An 18,853-nucleotide genomic window follows, 5' to 3' on the forward strand; every position below is an offset into this window, starting at 1 on the left:
AACTAGTTCGAATTAAGTGGCTACACAGCCCTTAATTCGAACTACTTAATTCGAACTAGGTGTTACTCCTCATAGAATTAGGTTTACCTAGTTCGAATTAAGCACTCCGCTAGTTCGAATTAAGTTCAAACTAGAGGTTTGCATGTATAGACGCTATGAAAGTTAATTCGAAGTAACGGCTGTTAGTTAGAATTAACTTTGTAGTGTAGACATACCCTCTGAGACATAAGTCCAGTGCAGGTCTTAAACCCTTCCTCAATGCCTGGTAACTTCAGAGGCTGAGGCATCCAGGGTGTGCGATAAGCCACTGGCACTGCCAAGACCTCACTGCTTAAGGGGGAAGCTGGTGATGCTGCATAGACCACAGTCTGCAGAACAGCACCGGACAGGTCATCCTCATTGGAGGGATCGCCTCTGCTGGCACAGTGTACACCGCTGCTGATGCTGACAGAGGACATGGCACCGACTCCCAGGATGGCACTGAGTGAACGACACTCGGCACTGAGATTGATCTCCCAATCTAGGTTGAGGTCGAGGTCCAGAAGCGCTCAGCACCATTCCGGGTCCAGACTCTTCTGATATCGCTTGAGGTTCCCAAAGACACTAGCACCACCATGGTCATCGCAGTTGCAGTCAGAATCAGATGCAGGCACTGAGCGTGGCAATGTGGACTCCCTGGCACTGTGGCAGAAACAATGGTCATTGCCTGCATAGTGGCCTTTTTGGACACCCTGGGCATGCCATTAGTCCTAAGGAGTGCCTAGGTCAACAGCGTCAGTGAGCCACAGGTCCCAGTCCCCATGGGACAGGCACCATTCAAGAGCACCGTCAGCAACGGAATCCTGTTCATCAAGATGTGACAGCCCACCACCTGAGTCCTGTGATCAGCCATCCAGGTCAAGGCATCATGCAGTACTGGAAGGGAAACCCGGAGCCTAACAACCCCCAGTGCTTGCGCAGAAGACATTGCCCTCCCGTGCCTATTTGTCCTCGTCTCCTGACGAATCACTGTCGGGCACTTCCATGTCTGGATATTCTGTCACAGGAAGGGCCATCCAGGATACCTCTGCCAATTATAAAGACTATATAGTTGAACTACACAAACTTGAGGCAGACCCCGGCATCTATTCCCACAATGGCCAAAGGCGTCAAGAGGAGGTACTTTGTCCCCTCCAAAGGATACGAGTTTCTTATTTTTACACCCCCATCCCTTCTCCTCTCTTATGGTCTCAGCTGTCAATGAGAAGAAGAGGCATAGGCAGCAGGCCCTGGCCCCCAAGGCCAAGGAGGCCAAGAAGACCAACCTGTTTGGCAGGACGATCTACTCTGAAGGGGGCCTGCAGTTGAGGATCACTAACCAGCAGGCGCAATAGGAAAAATACAAGAGGAGTATGCCATCCCAGCAGAATAATCGGGAACAACTCCTCCAAGCCTCCTCTGGGCCCTAAACTGGCCTAAACACCCTCCTTCCCCACTGTTGGAGAAGCTGGCAAGAAGGAACCAAAGGAGGGCAGGTATATATGTGACAATGGTATATATGCGCTAATATAGTGGCACCACTCTAGGGTTCTCCACAGCTGACCCTATGAGAGTGCTAGGGGAAAAGTTTCCGACATTCGTGCACGCAGCACACATACACCTGATTGCAATGGATGTAAGCAACACATCTTGAAGAACACCAGTTGCAAGAACAGGCAACTGTCTTTTTTTTCCACACTTGGAACTAGACTGATTTCCAAAATCATTTTACAGAATGTGCTTTTGATTAAAGTGATTAACTGGGCCATAGTCATTTAGTCCAAAAAGTTGGTATGTGTTTGAGACAAAATGTACTGAGTTTAATGCTGCAGTAGGATTTGTGCATGGAGACTCTTGCACCTCTGCAGAGTCCCACTGGTTTTACTGAGATTCTGTATTGATGTCTCTGTTTGTAGTGAAGATTGCATTGCAGCATCAGAGCTGTAGCTTCTAGCTTGGTCAGAAGCTGTAGTAAGAAATTGTAGAAGGTAAAAATTGCATCTCTATGTGTATTTAATGAATTAAGAGAGAAAATAATTCTGAGAATATTGATGCAAATTCTTTTGAAGTGTTCATCCTAACATCTGGATGCCATTGAAAATCTCTTTTAAAATGTATACTTAAATTTACTGATTCTAATCTTCCCAGATTACAAAATATACAGATGCCTTAAATAACTGAACTAAAACCCACTCTTGCAATTTAGAACAAATTAGAGGTATAAAAATATATTAAAATATTTTTTTTCAAAAATGTGAGCCTGAAGTTAGGACATAAATCCATATTTAAATATCTAAATAAGTTGCCTGATTCATCGCCCACCCCCAAAAAAACCCACCAGCCCATTGAAGTCAGTAGGGCTACGTCTAGACAGCAAGCCTCTTTCAAAAGAGGCTTTTTTGAAAGACACTTTTGAAAAAGCCTCTTTCGAAAAAGAGCGTCTAGACTGCAAGCAGTACTTTCAAAAAAGCAAGCTGCTTTTTCAAAAGAGAGCACCCAGGCAGTCTGGATGCTCTCTTTCGAAAAAGCCCTGTTTGCATTCAAGAACGCCTTTTTTCGAAAGAGCACTTTCAAAAAAAGGCGTTCTTCCTTGTGAAATGAGGAGTACCGCCGTCGAAAGAAAAGCCGCGTTCTTTCGATTTAATTTCGAAAGAACACGGCTGTAGTCTAGACGCAGGTGAAGATTTTTCGAAAAAAGGCTGCAGTCTAGACACAGCCTAGGAGTTACTGGGTGCTGAGCACTTTTGAACATCAAGCCACTTATTCTGGCATCTAAATAAGAATTTAAGAGCCCGACATTACATACCTGTCTTTGAAAATTTTGGCCATATTCTGGAAAGATATTTTCAGGGGAATAGCATGAACTGAGCCATATTGCTTACAGAAAAGACGTTTACTCAAAGTGAATTTAAAGTAAGAAATGATTACTTAATATCATTTATAAATAGTATTAAGTAATAAGATTTGTGTTGGGCTAAAGTAGATATAATTATACATTCTATTTTAACTAATATAATAAGATTGCATAGTGTTTTAAATCAATTATGTGGCCTAGATTTAAATGCCCAGATTAACTGCAAAGCATCATTGCTTATTTCTTTTAACTGCTTGATTTTTTTTTTTAAGTCAAGAAAAGGAATTTGTGAGACGGGGGATTGTAGAGAGCAAGAGTTCAGGGACTATGCTGGAAACTGTATCCTCTGCAAACAGTGTGGACCGGGAATGGAGCTGTCAAAGGTATGTATAGGATATTCTGCTCTGTGGCACTTTTTTGATTTTTTTCCACAAATATGTTTACATATATGGTTAAAATAATTGGTATCAGTTTATGCATGAAAGAACTTTTATGGGTTCAACTAGTTGCACACATGTTACCATTTTTTAAATTATGTAACTTTTGGTTCCTATATGTAACCCAAATCTGTATGGTTCAGAAAATACTGATGCCATGCAATACCCAAGCAGCAATGATTTAGGTAATTTAATTTGGAACCATAGGCACTACATTGATTTTTAAAGACATTGGAATGGTTTTTTTTGTTGGTTTTTTTTTTCATTTTCTCCACTACAGCATAAGAATGTTTGGGTGCTTTAACTATGCTTTTCTTTTTTCAACATGTTTGGATTTCATAGAATCATAGAACAATAGAACCGAAAGGACCTCGAGAGGTCATCGTGTCCATTGACCTGCCCTCATGGCAGGACCCAGTACCATCTAGACCATCCCTGATAGATGTTTCTTTTAACTGTAACCTTGTGTCTGAGTTTCGTAAGTTTATAATGCTTGATTGCATGGTAGCGTAACAGGGCATGACTTACCACCCCAGTGCCTACTGCTGAGGCATTGGCACCACTTCAGAATTTGGTAGTGGGGAGGTGACCTGTACATGCCATGATTGGAAGAGGAGAGTGAGAGCATGGCAGGGGAAAGGCAGACTGAGGACAACAGCTTCAGCAGTGTTATAGAGCATCCTAAACACAAGCCAAACAGCAAATTCTGTGGGGAGGACCATTCCTGTCCACCCTCTCCCCTCTCCAAACACATATCTCATCTTTCCAGGAGCTATTAAGGCACTTGAAAACACTAGTTTTTTTCTAGCAATTAGCTAACAGGAGCACTGTATCTAATTCTTATATAAACAAAATACATTTAAATAAACATTAGATGCAGCACTAATAGAAACATATTCCTCTTTAAATGATTGCTCATGTCCATTCCATGTAGACGTGTGCATGCTGCATGCATGTGTAATCGGAAGTTTTTCCCTTAGCAGTATGTATTGGGCCAGCAAGGGAGCCTTCTAGAGTGGCACTGCTATATTGGTTAATATATACCTCTGATGGCACTCCATCCCCTCAGATCCCTCTTACCGCTTGTGACGGTCATTGGAACATGCTCTGCTCTTGCTCTACAAGTGCTCTTAGCAGTTCTCACCCAGTTTGTTCTTGTAGGTTAGTTAGTGTTAATTGTTCTCATTATCTCTATAAATAGTTCTTAGTAAAAGTAGTTCTCTCGGGTGCAGGGACTTACTTCATGTTCTCAGTGCCTGCTGTGGGGCATGCCTGGGCCTCAAGGCTTCAAACCCCGCATCAAGAGGTTGAAGCCTATGCCCTGTGCGGACCCACACAAAGCTTGCCTAAATGCTTCTGGGAGGCCCATCTTCCTGAGTTCTGCAAGATTTGCAGAGGTTCAAGCTGCGCACCAGGTGAGAGCGTGAGTTCTTCCTGAAGATCCTGCTGATGGAGGCGGCTCTGTCCGGTACCAGCGATGGACCCTGCACCAGCCACAAAGAATGCACCAGCTTCTGTGCACGAGACACCCAGCCACTCACAGGATTCCCCAGCACTGAGAAGGCAACGGCACCAATCCCAATTCCCGGTGCTGCAGAAGAAACAGAGACCAAGCCGAAGCAGGTCCCCATTATGGCATGCACCGACAGTTTGCCCTCAGGAGGGGCATAGGGCAACAGCAGGCTCGGTACCTGGATCTTCAAGGTCAGATTGTCCCATCCCATGCCAGGACCCTAGCCCAGTGGAAGACCTCCTGGAGCCATCAATGCTGGACACATTTGAGGCTTCAAGGGACCTCATTGAACTAACCTCATTCCCAGTCTCAGTGTCAGCCTCGAGGAGGGAGTGAGAGTGCCAATGGCACTGTGTCGATGCTAAGGCCCCAAGCGCCCTGGCCCCAGCCCCAAGGGGACACCACAAGTCCACCCAAGTGCTGACAACTTTGACTCCTCCAGCTCTGCCTCCAGCACCAGCTCAAGCCCCAAGCATGGTGCGGGCACTGAATTCAGTGCCAGCTCCAGCACTATCATCTGCACCAGTGACTGTATTAGCTCTGGCACCCATCCCCCTACAGGGCCAGCACCAACCCAATCTGAGCATGCAGCACCGCCTTTATCATTAGGCCAGCCAGTGGAGATTGCTGTGCGAGTGTTTTAATATGGCCATATGTAAAGTCATGCATCTAGAAAAAAGGAATGAAGGCCCCTGTTCACAGGATGGGGGCAGTAGTGATTCTAAAAAGGAGGTAAGAGTCATGATGGATAATCAGTTGATCATGAACTCCCATTGTGATGCTGAAGCCAAAGGAGCTAATGTGATCTTTGGATGTATAAATAGGGGAATTTTAAGTAGAAAGGTTATATCCTTCTGAATTTGGCACTAGTGTGACTATGCTGTGAGGAATTGTGGGTTTCAAAGGCAGGTTAACTATTCAGATGATGGCTACCATCAGGCAGCTTGCCAGAACCAGTAGAGGAGGGAGCTAGTGGAGCTCTAGAAAAATGAAGGAGTCCACTCACAAAGCCCTGACGGAGTCAGGGAGGCATAGAAAGTTGTCCAAGCAACTAGAAGAATCCTTTTCTAGCTGCCACTTTGGACCTTGTCTATTACGCTGAATCCTGTCTTCCTGCCTCTTCCTGCCTCCAAGATTCTTTCTGGTTCCTGCCCTCCTTATATCATGTCCTCTGCTCCTGGTTCCTGCTTCTTGCCTTACTCCATGTCACTGCTCTTCCCCCCCCCCCTCCCCATCCCTGACTCTGGCTCTGGCTTGACCTTTGGATTGACACCTGACCCTTTCCAGCTCTGACCATTGACTCTAGTTTCTGGCTCCTCACTCCAACCACTAACCTGACTGACCATGCCCAAGCCCTCACAGTTTGCTTAAACCACTCCAAGTCCTTCAGCTTGGCTTTACTCAGGATGGACCCAGAGGAATCCCCATACACAAAGGTGCATCAGTGCTGCACAAGCAGGTGATCCATCTCCAGGCAGACAACTGATCATTGCAATCACAGAATGTACAGCTGGGCACTGAGAATCAGATGTCACAGGAGCAAGCCAATCTGCTCCACACAGAGAATGCTGTTCTCTGGACCTATCTAGCATCACTGTCACCCGAGCTTAGATCAGCGATCCCTCTGCCTGAGCTCTTTGATGATGTTTGTGGAACATTTGAGCCACTGAAGTATTATCTTTTTTCTACCAAATACTTCAGAGCTTTATTTTGAGAAACAGAAACAGGTGGTTTCCTTTATCTGAGGTGATTGTCAGTAACTTGCCCATTGAAAAGGAAGTGTTTGCTATGTGCAGCTTTCCATTATTTAAATATTAATTTGCCATTTTCTTTTGATCAATGATCTACAAACAATAGAGAACAAAGCATTACACATCTGAACAAGTTGTTTGAAGATGATGACTGTTATACAATTAGTGTGCATATAGTCAAGTGGAGAAGTTTAAAAGGAATGTGTTTGTATGGTCCTGTGATTAGATACTTCTCTGGTTGAAAATTTTGTTCCTGTCAGTCAAGAGTTCATGCTACATTTGGCCTCACTTCACCCTGTTGGAAATAGTTATGAAAATTCCACACTTCCACACGAGGACAACAATTTGTAGCATACAAAGATGGAAACAGGAGATAAGAACCCTTCCATGCTCTGCCTTAATTTTTAAAATTAACCTACCCATTTACATTATTCAGATTATAACAAGTCACCATTAATGCAAACAAAAATACATTTAGTGACAGTAAAGATTGCATTAGTATATACCCCTTTCACCCAGAATATTAGAAGCATGAAAATCAGGAGGAGTTGCAGGAAAACTCTCCTGTATAACACTTGCCATCTCCATATTGCCTGCAACACTGTTAATTACTTACTCACTCCGGGTATGTCTACACTACAGCGCTAATTCGAACTAACTTAGTTTGAATTACTTAATTCGAACTAAGCTAATTCGAATTAGCGCATCCAGACTTAAAAACTAGTTTGAATTAGCGTTTTGCTAATTCGAACTAGCATGTCCACACTGAGTGGACCCTGAACCGAGGTTAAGGATGGCCGGAAGCAGTGCCGGCAGGGCATCAGAATAGGACTTAGAACATGAAACTGCTGTCTCAGGCTAGCCGAGGGCTGTGCTTAAAGGGACCCGACCCCCACCCTGGACAGACAGTTTTCAGGGGTTCCCCGCTTGCAAAGCAGTCCTGGCTTGGATTGCCCGGAGTGCCCACACTCAGCACATCACAGCACGCGGCCATCAGCCCGGCTGCACTTGCCGCAGGCTGCCATCTGGGGGGGGGTCAATCGGGGAGCTGCAGGAGAGCTTCCACCCCGAGGAGCCCGCAGAGCCATCCCAGTCCTCCCCATCAGGGGCTCGTACCCCATTCCTCCCTCACCCCTTTCCACTTACCCCTCCCTAGCCCCCCTTCCTGATGTACAAAATAAAGGACACGTGTGTTCAAAAATAGAAAATCTTTTTATTGAACAAAACTCGGGGAGACTGGGAAAAGGAGGTGGGAGAAGGGAAGAGAGAGGGTGGGAGAGGGGAGGGCAACTAAAATGATGAGGGGTTTGGAACAGGTCCCATATGAAGAGAGGCTAAAGAGACTGGGACTTTTCAGCTTACAAAAGAGGAGACTGAGGGGGGATATGATAGAGGTCTATAAAAGCATTAGTGGTGTGGAGAGGGTGCATAAAGAAAATTTCTTCATTAGTTCCCATAATAGAAGGACTAGAGGACACCAAATGAAATGAATGGGTATCAGGCTTCAAACTAATAACAGAAAGTTCTTCTTCACAAAGCAAATAGTCAACCTGTGGAACTCCTTGCTGCAGGAGGCTGTGAAGGCTAGAACTAGAACAGAGTTTAAAGAGAAGTGAGATAAAGTGATGGAGGTTGGGTCCATGGAGTGCTATTAGCCAGGCGGTAGAAATGGTGTCCCTGGCCTCTGTTTGTGGAAGGCTGGAGATGGATGGCACGAGGCAAATGGCTTGGTCATTGTTTCGGTCCATCCCCTCCAGGATCCCTAGTGTTGGCCACTGTCAGCAGACAGGCTATTGGGCTAGATGGACCTTTGGTCTGACCCAGTACGGCCATTCTAAGCTCAGGGCTCAGGGTCGGGGGTCCCAGTGGACCCCCTTGATTTTCATGCACACCTGCTCCTGGGTGGCCAAGCTGGCAGCTATCCTGCCCTAGGCCCTATCCAGGCCGCCAGCCTGGTCCCGGGAAGAGGCGGAGGGCTGGGTGGCTGGCTCGAGCTGTGCCAGGTGCAGGGTCTGCTGGTTGGGTGCTGGCTGGCTTGCACCTGGCATGGGCACCGTAGCCAGCCCGTGCCCCTTTAAGGACTGCAGGGCCGGGAGGGGGGCAGAAGAGTTTCCCTGGTGGTGCCCAGAGTGGCCTCCAGGGAAAGCCGGGGAGGGCTAGCCTCCCACTAGTTCGAATTAAGTGGCTACACAGCCCTTAATTCGAACTAGTTAATTCGAACTAGGCGTTGGTCCTCGTGGAATGAGGTTTACCTAGTTCGAATTAAGCGCACCGCTACTTCGAATTAAGTTCGAACTAGCAGTTTGCATGTGTAGCGCCTATCAAAGTTAGTTCGAATTAACTTTGTAGTGTAGACATACCCTCCAACATTCCCATATGACTTTCACTTGTAACTACATACACTGACGTTATCAGACTTGCATTGTAATCCAAAAGAAACTGCAATTGTATACACTCTTCTAACAACAAATCAGCATATCTGATTGTAACACATTCCACATATTAGGGGAATTAATTTATTTTATCATTGCTGAGATCACTTAAGATTTTGCAATACATCTCAAGTTTGATGAAGTTGGAGTATGAATTGCATTTTTGGATGTTGCAGATGAAAGTGAAAGCTTTATGGGAGTAAGATATTAGCAATGTTGTAGGCAATATGAAAGTAGCAAGGAATATGTCAGACTTTAACTTTTGATTTCCAAACTTTTAAGGTTTGGGATAAATGGGGTGTGTCCCAGTTCACATTTAAGTGTCACTAAATGTAGTTTGTGTTAATTTCCTAAGGCTTTTTTAATATGGAGTTTGTATCTCCTTGGAAAGCTCCTTAGGGATGGGAAAGGGGAGCAGGGGAGCTACACTCCAGTTGGGAAAAAGTGCATTGCTGAAGTTGCTCCCAGCTTTATCAACTCTCCTGAAGAGCATGAGAGACACATTTTGTCTGTCTAAAACTTTTTATCCCTGCTTAAAGATTACTGAAAGTAAGTGTACCAAGAGGAACTCACTATATTTAGCAGTGCCAACATAAACGGTCAGGTAAAGGGAAGCCCCATTAAGAAGTCTGTCATTTCTCACTTCCTGAAACTCTACAAGAATGCATAACAAATTGGTGCTTCACACCATGATTTACAGATTACCATGACTTTTAGGCACAAAGATGTCCTCTGATTGCATGAACCACATACAACTGTAAACAGTCTCTCCCCGTACAGGTCAACATCAGGGTTTGTGCCTAGATGAGGATCCTGTCACTTGAGCTTCCAGGCATAGTTGCTCATCTCTTTTCAAACCAAACATTAGAGGAGGACTTGATACATACTTCCTGACTGGGTTGCCCAACTGTTTACTAATCAATAGTAGCATAATGGTGATCAGGAATTCTTGATTATGTCCCTGGCTTTATGAGAAGGGTGTAAGTTTAGTTAGAAACTGACTTTCAGCTTCTGTTATTCTGTTTGGAAGGTAATTGGCTGAGTAGCTAAGACATATGTTTGCTATGATAGAGACCCTGGTTCTGTGCCTGGCATAATCTCTCTGGTTCTGTCTACATTGAGATTAAAAGACTTGCAGCATGGCTTTGCTGGGCTGGGTTAGCTGAATGAGACTGTGGAACCATAACATTTCAGTATAGGTATTCAGGGTCTGGGGCAAGGAGAGGGTCTCTCAGCCTGTATATGTGCAGTTTTTAGCCTGATTCAGGCTCTCACATTGTCTGTACTGGGTAGGGTTGCCAGGTGTCTGGTATTGACCCAGACAGTTCTGTATTTTTGCCTCCTGTCTGGTAAAAAAAAATTGAGAAAATACTGGACGCCTAAAATGTCTGGTATTTTCTGATTTTTTCCTGGCTAGGAGGCAAAAATACCGGATACTTACCGGGTTCCGCAGGGGAGCTGTCCGGCCCAGAGCAGGGAAACAAGGGTATGTCTACACTACCACCCTAATTCGAACTAGGGTGGTTAATGTAGGCAACCGGAGTTGCAAATGAAGCCCGGGATTTGAATTTCCCGGGCTTCATTTGCATATTGCCAGGCGCAGCCATTTTTAAATGTCCGCTAGTTCGGACTCCGTGCCCGTGGCTACATGCGGCATGAACTAGGTAGTTCGGATTAGGCTTCCTATTCCGAACTACCGTTACTGCTCGTTTTGCTGGACCAAGGGAGGTCATTTTTTGACCACTGCTACCTGCCCCCTGGCCCAGCTGCTGGCCTCCCAGCTGCATCCCCATTTCCTGCTGGCCTTGCTGCCCTGTAGACCTGCTGGGCAGCCATCGCTGCCATGGCTCTGATGGTCAGCCTAGCTCTGGGGCTCTGGGCAACTGCACATGCCAGTTCTCCATGAGCAGCCTAGCACGTGCTGTGCACCAGCACTCCCTGTCCTGCTGGGCAGACACATGTCAGGTCTCCCAACCATGCTGGGCAGCCCCGCTACCACATGGTAGGCAGCCCCACCCTCAGCTCCCTGCGGGCAACCTACTGCCTTGCCAGCCCCACAGGGATCCTTACTGCTGGCCCTCCACCAGGACTCTCTGGTCCTGCAACATCATGCTGGACCATGGATTTCGCTGGACTATAGAATCCTGGTTAAGAGAGTTTCAACCTGTACTTGTAATTTTTGGGTTCTTCACTCTTCTGTCCTGCTGTCCTAGCTGCTTTAACTTCACATTTTCATGGAGGAATATTTTGTTGCTTATTTGTCACAACCTTAAATCATATTTATATATACTTACTAATATTTATTTCATTGGATAATCCTTGGGGAAAAGACCTTTCTTGCCCCTAGCCCAAGCACTTCTAACAAATACTACTGATTCCATACACACACTGATGTACACAGTGTAACTAAGACTATTAAAAATCTGTGAGAACATAGGGCCACCATCTATGACTCTGACCATTGCCCTTCCTATCTGGTAAAAATCTGAGATTTCTACAACCAAGATTATGAATACCTTTAATAGAGAATACTACTTCTGATTCTAAAGCAATACTAAAGAATTTTTTTAGTGGACACTGGTGACCTCACCAATTACTGCACATTATCTTTTATTTTCTAAGCAAGCTAATAAAAAACCCAGCAAAAATATTCTGTCAGTGCCCTAGATTCTTCCCAGCTAGCTTCAAGCAAATATGCAGTAAAGAGAACAAGATTAGTTGTTTAGATCTCCTCATAATGTGTGTGAGTACTGCTTTACTCTTACTTGATGTTGAAATCCTTCTTTGTATTATTGATTTAATTTTTCAATACACAATTCCTTATGATAGTCAGAATTAGCAACATGTAAAATTAAAGTGTCTTTGTTAATCGGCCTTAACAAAGATGCTAATTACCTTACCCATTACAAAGATAGCTTCCCCAATTATCACCACTAGTATCATTATCTCATAGGGTATGTCTACACTACCCCGCTAGTTCGAACTAGCGGAGTAATGTAGGCATACCGCACTTGCAAATGAAGCCCGGGATTTGAATTTCCCGGGCTTCATTTGCATAAACTTGGTGCCGCCATTTTTAAATCCCTGCTCGTTCGAACCCCGTGCCGCGTGGCTACATGCGGCACGTACTAGGTAGTTCGAACTAGGCTTCCTAGTCCAAACTACCTAGTTCTTGCCGCGTGTAGCCACGCGGCACGGGGTTCGAACGAGCAGGGATTTAAAAATGGCGGCGCCCAGTTTATGCAAATGAAGCCCGGGAAATTCAAATCCCGGGCTTCATTTGCAAGTGCGGTATGCCTACATTACCCTCCTAGTTCAAACTAGGAGGGTAGTGTAGACATACCCATAGATACTAGCCCTCCCCCTCACCTCGCTTCTGTTCTAATCTGACTTGTAAGTTTTATAATGTGGGGTTTTTTTTTTCATTTTTTTATTGTATTCCTTTGGTATATATGGTCATACCAATTCTCTTCCAGAATTTGATCTGAGGAAGTGGGTCTGGCCTACGAAAGCTCATCATCTAATAAACCATCTTGTTAGTCTTTAAAGTGCTGCATAGTCCTTTCTTTTGTTAAAGCAGTAGTGTTTATAAGTTGACTCTTCCATAAAGTTTTTTTAAAAACTAATAATTTTAAGGTTCATACTCCATTCTTCATCTATTCCAGTTATTTGGATGGAAGCATTAGTTCCACATAATAAGAGGAGTACAGGGAGATATAGAGTGTCTTATCCATATTACAAACTGTGAATATTTAAAATTTTCTAGATCTAAAAATCTTTAAGTATTTTTCCATGTAGCTAAAAGCCTCTCTTCTGTTCTTCTTTATTCATTACCTATGTATCTTAATCTGGTACTAGATTGGGTTACTAGTCTGAACCAATATGGCAATTCCTATTTTCCTCACATAAGGATGCATACGCCTACAAAACCACGTAATCAACATTTCATAACACCAAACAGATTGATCTTTCTGTCTATTCATAACAATATTCTGTTCCACAAAAATATGTAGTGGATCTTGAGACTCTATGCTTTTCAAAATATTTACTACACATTTTATAAACAATACATTAAATTAATAGTGAATAGGATGGTGGGGCAATATAAATAACATTTTAGAAGGTAGATTAGGGTTATAGGCATGATCCAAAGACTTCCAATGATTGCAATAGGCTTTGGAGGTAGTTCCAGGATGGCTGGATCCTTTAACTATTACAGACTTAACTTTATTTGAAGTTCTAAATCTATTTGTAAGGAAAGTAATGTGTTTTTAAGCTTTCACTGGACTCCACTGACATATTTTCAACTGTAACTTTTCTTGAATGGTTTTAATTTATGAGTACATTTCTGATCTGTTGTTTTAACTCCAGTAGATAGAGTTCATTTTAGAAGTGAGATACTGTCCCCTCAATAATAAGAGTAGGGTTAAAAATGGAAAAAATTGTGTTTGTGGTCATATCTCAAAAATTTAACAGTATTTTTGCATTAAAGATTATGTAATAAAAACTTGTCACCTGACTCAAACTTCTAAAGTGTATGTTACTTGTGTTGTGCAACCACTGGAGTTGGATAAAGTACTTTCAGATGAACTGCCAGATTAAAAAATAAATTCTTATTTTAAAAAAAGTCTTTCCATGTGTTACTAATAAAGTTTGAGATTACTTTAATTGAAAGAATATGCATCATCTAGTTTGCCTTTCACTATTTATACTGTTTCCTTTCTGTTCTTCATTCAGCATTAACAATGAAAGTAAATTATTTAGTTTTACTACTGTTCTTATTGGCAGTCTATTTTACTTTCTGGTAGGCATGTTCATGAGTAAAGTGCTTTTGATAGTAATCACAGAAGAGAATGTTTAATTTGTAACAATTTATTTAACAGATTTTTTTAAAGTTTGAGTATTATTTTAAATATTTTGAAGAAAACCTTTATTCTGAACTCACTGCTCGGTTCGTGTTGAAACAGAGCTCCATAGCTGTTTGGAAGGAAAACACACTATTTTTATGTACAGAGACAATCTGTCATTTCTGAAAGTATTTTAAAAAGCATCTATATTGGAGGATTAGTTTACACAGTTTAAACAGTGTTTCAGGATTAAAAAGGGAGAAGGATGCAGTGATTAAGGTACAAGCCTTAAACTTTGAAATATGAGTTCAAAATCCTGCTATGTGATTTGAGCAAGTCACTTCAAGATATGCCTACAGTTCAAACTGGACGTATGAATTCCAATTTGGAGAGACATACCTGAACTAGATCTATTTTTAGTGTGCTAGTTTGATCACAAGTGTAACTGCAGTGGTAGGAGCAGCTAGCTACCTCAATATGCAGCTAGTATCTCAGATAGGTAATGCTCAGGAAAGTTAATCCTTTTCACAACTACAACTACACACTCCTCAAAGTGTAAATTACATCTCCAGGTCAAAGAGTAGACATGCCTGACTTTCAGTGGCTCCATTCTTCGTCTATAAAATGGTAATAATACTGTTTCCCTAACTCACAGTGGCAGTGTGAGGATAAATACATTAAAAATTATGAGGCGCCCAAATACTTTGGTAATGGGAACCAAGTAATCACCTAAGAATATAGATGGCATTGCATTCAATGTTATCCAAGCCATATAGGTTTAAGTTTCAGTAGGTTTCTTTTTCATTTTCTGAATTTGCATAAGAATAACAAAGAGCTATTTTTCTTTCCTTGTTTATCTCCTTTTTTGCTGGTGGTTGAGCTGAAAAGGGGAAGACTAAGCTAAATGCTCTTCATAACACCCTCTTCAGTTGGAGAAGATAGTAATGTATATATTCTATTGCCTCCTCTTTTTCTTTTTCTTGCCCCAGCGGAAATGAGTGTTCTCTGGACTTCAGCTCATGGTATCTATCCTCACTATTTTATTTTCCTGCACACTTGAAATGAGCTCTGGAGTGTGAGTCCCATGGGCTGCCTAGGTTTTATGTCATATGTGGGAGATGAGAGGAACTCTGCAGATGACAAGGACTATGCTAGCCTCACCAGCACAACAAAGTTGACATGACAGCTTTGCTACAGCATAGAATGCTAAAACCAGTGTATATGAGCTATGTACATGCACTGATAAAATACATACAGCCAGTTTTATTTTAAACTTATCAAAATTACAAAGATATAAAGTACCAGGATACTCAGAGGCTACGTCTACACTGGCCCCTTTTTCGGAAGGGGCATGCTAATTTTGAAAGTGGATTTAAATATCCCCCGCGGATTTAAATAAACATGTCCGCCGCTTTTTTTCCAGCTTGGGGAAAAGCCGGAAAAAAAGCGTCTAGACTGGCCCGATCCTCCGGAATAAAGCCCTATTCCGGAGGATCTCTTATTCCTACTTCAATACTTCCCTATTCCCACTTTCAAAATTAGCATGCCCCTTCCGAAAAAGGGGCCAGTTTAGACGTAGCCAGAAGGTTTCTACCTATCTTCCAAGTTTTATCCCTTATTTTTGTTGTTCACTAACTATAGGCCCAGGTGATAGCTGTTTAACTTTAGCTCAATTTACAGGCAATTTCCTGTGGGCACTTATTAGTCAATTGACTATCTGAAATCTTATGTGTATATAATTAATGCATCCAACTAATTCTGGGTGCAGTAGACTACACTGCAAAATTTCAGGCAGAAAATTAGAAACACTTCATTTAAAAAATTAGAGATCGTAAATTTCCCTCGGTAGAGATCTTCTCTTTATATTTGTTTCTAAAGCACCTGCTGCACTTTTTTGCTGTAAGGCAGGGGTCTCCAAACTTTTCAGCCCGAGGGCCGCATTAACTATCAAACAGCAGTTCGGGGGCCGACTACACACTTGAGGTCCAAATAAAAAACAATCAAAACATGGATGTTGTTTTTAATTATTTATTTAATATTATTTTATTCAGTTATTATTTAATAACACATTGATACACTACACATGAACACCTGTATTAGTGTGAATGGTGAAATTGTTTCCTGGATGCCAAAATAGCAGACATTTCTGGCTTTAGATTTGTTGTCCCTAACATCAACAGTGACCTGAGATTATCATCGGACAAGTTTGTTCTCAAATTGTTCTTCACATATTTCATTCTTGAAAATGTTTGTTCACACAGGTATGTTGTTCCAAAGATTGAAAGGTACCTTGATGCAAAAGTTTTGACATTAGGAAAGTCTTCCTTGGGCAAAAACTGGTAAAAACCCACCAGTCCTATTTTGAACTTGTCCCTAAGGAGGTCATTTGCTTGCAATTCAATGACTTCCAGCTGCAGTTCATCTGGGCAACTGGCCACATCTGCTTCAAATGGGTTTTGAAACAATCTCACTTCTTCTGCCTTTGAATCCAAGTCAGAAAACCGCTGCTGAAACTGCAGCTGGAGGTCTTTGATGATCTCACATGCAAATGACGTGGGGAACTCAGCTGTTGCTTCAGCCATGAAGACCTTGCACTGCTGAAAGTGCGTCAAGTTGTTGGCCTGTACTTGTTCCAAAAACAAGACAAGTTTGGATCTGAAGGCCTTTAGGTGGGTGTATAGATCAGAAACTAGATTTTGCTCTCCTTGTAGTTTTAGGTTCAGAAAATTTAAATGACTAGTTATGTCTGCAGCAAAAGCCAATTTCCATACCCACTCTTCATCAGACAGTAATGGCTGTGGCTTGCCTATACTTTCCAGGAAGTCACCTATTTCCTTTCTTAACTTAAATACTCTGCTCAGAACTTTCTCACAACTTAGCCATCTTACTGCTGTGTAATATGGTAAATCTTGTGATTCTGTGTCTGTATCTTTCAACATGTCTCTGAACTGTCTATGGTTGAGCCCATGTGACCTTATTAAATTCACCATCTTCACCACAGGATTCAGTACACTGCTAATGTCCACATATTTAGCACACAAAGCTTGCTGGTGAATAATACAGTGCAGGAACATTGGTTGTATAATGTTTTTCTCATTACACATCTGCTTCACTTGTCCAACCAAGCCTTTCTTTATGCCACTCATGTTCTTTCCTCCATCAACAGTCAGGCAACTGAGGTTAGTCCAGTCCAAGTTATAATCAGCAAATGTTTTTTTCAACTCATTGAATATATCCTCTCCGGTAACAGTGCCATACATGCTATGTAGGGAAGCCAGCTCTTGTGTTATGTTCATGTCTTCATCCACACCTCTAATGAACACAAGCAGTTGAGAGGTGGAGCAGCTGTCCAGCGATTCATCCATTGCAATTGAAAAATGGCGAAACTTGCTTGCATTTTTCGCTATTTGAGTCACAATGTTTTCACCCATGTCTGCAACACGGCGGGCAATGGTATTCGCACCCAAAGCTACGTTTTCAAATTGTTTTGACTTTTCTGGGCAAAGTTCCTCAGCCACTTCCAACAAACATTCCTTCACTACTTCACCATCTGTAAAGGGTTTGCCACTTTTAGCCAGGACGTAGGCAACTTTATAACTGGCCTTAGTTAAGGATTCATTTTCATTTGAGGATTTACTGAACAATGTCCTCTGAGATGTGAGTTGATTTTGTAATTTAGAAAATTTTTCGGCACGGACTTTACCCTTCAACTGTACATATTTCTCCTGATGTTTGCTTTGATGATGACGGCGCAGGTTGTATTCTTTCATCACAGCCACGGTTTCGTTGCAAATCACACACAATGCTTTCTCGCCGGATTTGATGAAGAAGTATTTCAAACTCCATTCTTCTTGAAATTGCCGACACTCATCGTCTATTTTTCTTTTCCTCTTCTCGGCCATCGCTGGGCACTAAAATAAAGTGAATTCAACATGAATAAATAATGAAACTGAAAGTATCTTGCACACAATATCGCTCAAAAAACCTGATTATGCGAACTAATTTTGTCGCAATAATAGCTGCAAATGACCCGAAACAATTTTTAAAAATTCTTATGATTTCTTAAGTTAAACTTACCTGAATATAGTGTGCAAATATATCCACTTAAGGTAGAGAGATTGTTGCTTTTAATGTTTCCTCTTCAGAATATTCGCCTGCGAATCCGTTTCTCCTGGAAGGGGGGGGCTTTTCCCCCTGCTCTCCCCTTCCTCTGCACGCTGTCCTCCCCTCCTGCTTGCCACCGCTCACTCCTTCCCCCCCCCCGGGCGGAAGGGGTCACCTTTTTAAAGTTCCCGCCGGGGTTCACGTTCCCCCGCACGTCGCCGGGCGGGCGTTACCACCACCGCCCATCCTGCCCCCTGATTGGCCGGCTGCCCTGTCAGTCTGGGCGGGGGAACGCCGCCCGTGCTAACCCCCGCCCCTGCGCCGTTTGCCGCCGCGCGGCCGCTTGTCAGAGGAGCGGCCCGCTTCTCATGCCCCCTGATTGGCCGGCTGCCCTGTCAGTCTGGGCGGGGGAACGCAGCCCGTGCAAACCCCCGCCCCCTGCGCCGTTTGCCGCCGCGCGGCCGCTTGTCAGAGGAGCGGCCCGCTTCTCCTGCCCCCTGATTGGCCGGCTGCCCTGTCAGTCTGGGCGGGGGAACGCAGCCCGTGCTAACCCCCGCCCCCTGCGCCGTTTGCCGCCGCGCGGCCGCTTGTCAGAGGAGCGGCCCGCTTCTCCTGCCCCCTGATTGGCCGGCTGCCCTGTCAGTCTGGGCGGGGGAACGCCGCCCGTGCTAACCCCCGCCCCCTGCGCCGTTTGCCGCCGCGTGGCCGCTTGTCAGCGGAGCGGCCCGCTTCTCCTGCCCCGGCGCGGCGTGAGTACACGCCGCACAACCCCTAACAGGGCAAGAAGGGCCCGTTCGGCGGCACCCCAGGGACGGTCTCCACGGGCCGGATGAGAGGGCCTCGTGGGCCGCATCCAGCCCGCGGGCCGTAGTTTGGAGACCCCTGCTGTAAGGGTAT

The 18,853-nt window shown here is 43.8% G+C and overlaps 1 protein-coding gene across 4 annotated transcripts in view; it reads left to right on the forward strand.

Annotated features, from left to right (window-relative positions):
• TNFRSF19 (TNF receptor superfamily member 19) overlaps positions 1 to 18,853 on the forward strand; it is a 131,538-nt gene that overhangs the window by 35,998 nt on the left and 76,687 nt on the right. For all 4 annotated transcript variants that reach the window (XM_075919267.2, XM_075919268.2, XM_075919270.2 and 1 more), the window contains exon 3: positions 3,145 to 3,255. In XM_075919267.2, coding sequence (XP_075775382.1) covers positions 3,145 to 3,255 — 111 coding nt within the window. The remainder of the gene's footprint in view (positions 1 to 3,144; positions 3,256 to 18,853) is intronic.

This window comes from Pelodiscus sinensis, chromosome 1 (assembly GCF_052426305.1).
Source record: "Pelodiscus sinensis isolate ZL-2025 chromosome 1, ASM5242630v1, whole genome shotgun sequence".
Lineage (NCBI taxonomy): Eukaryota > Metazoa > Chordata > Testudines > Trionychidae > Pelodiscus > Pelodiscus sinensis.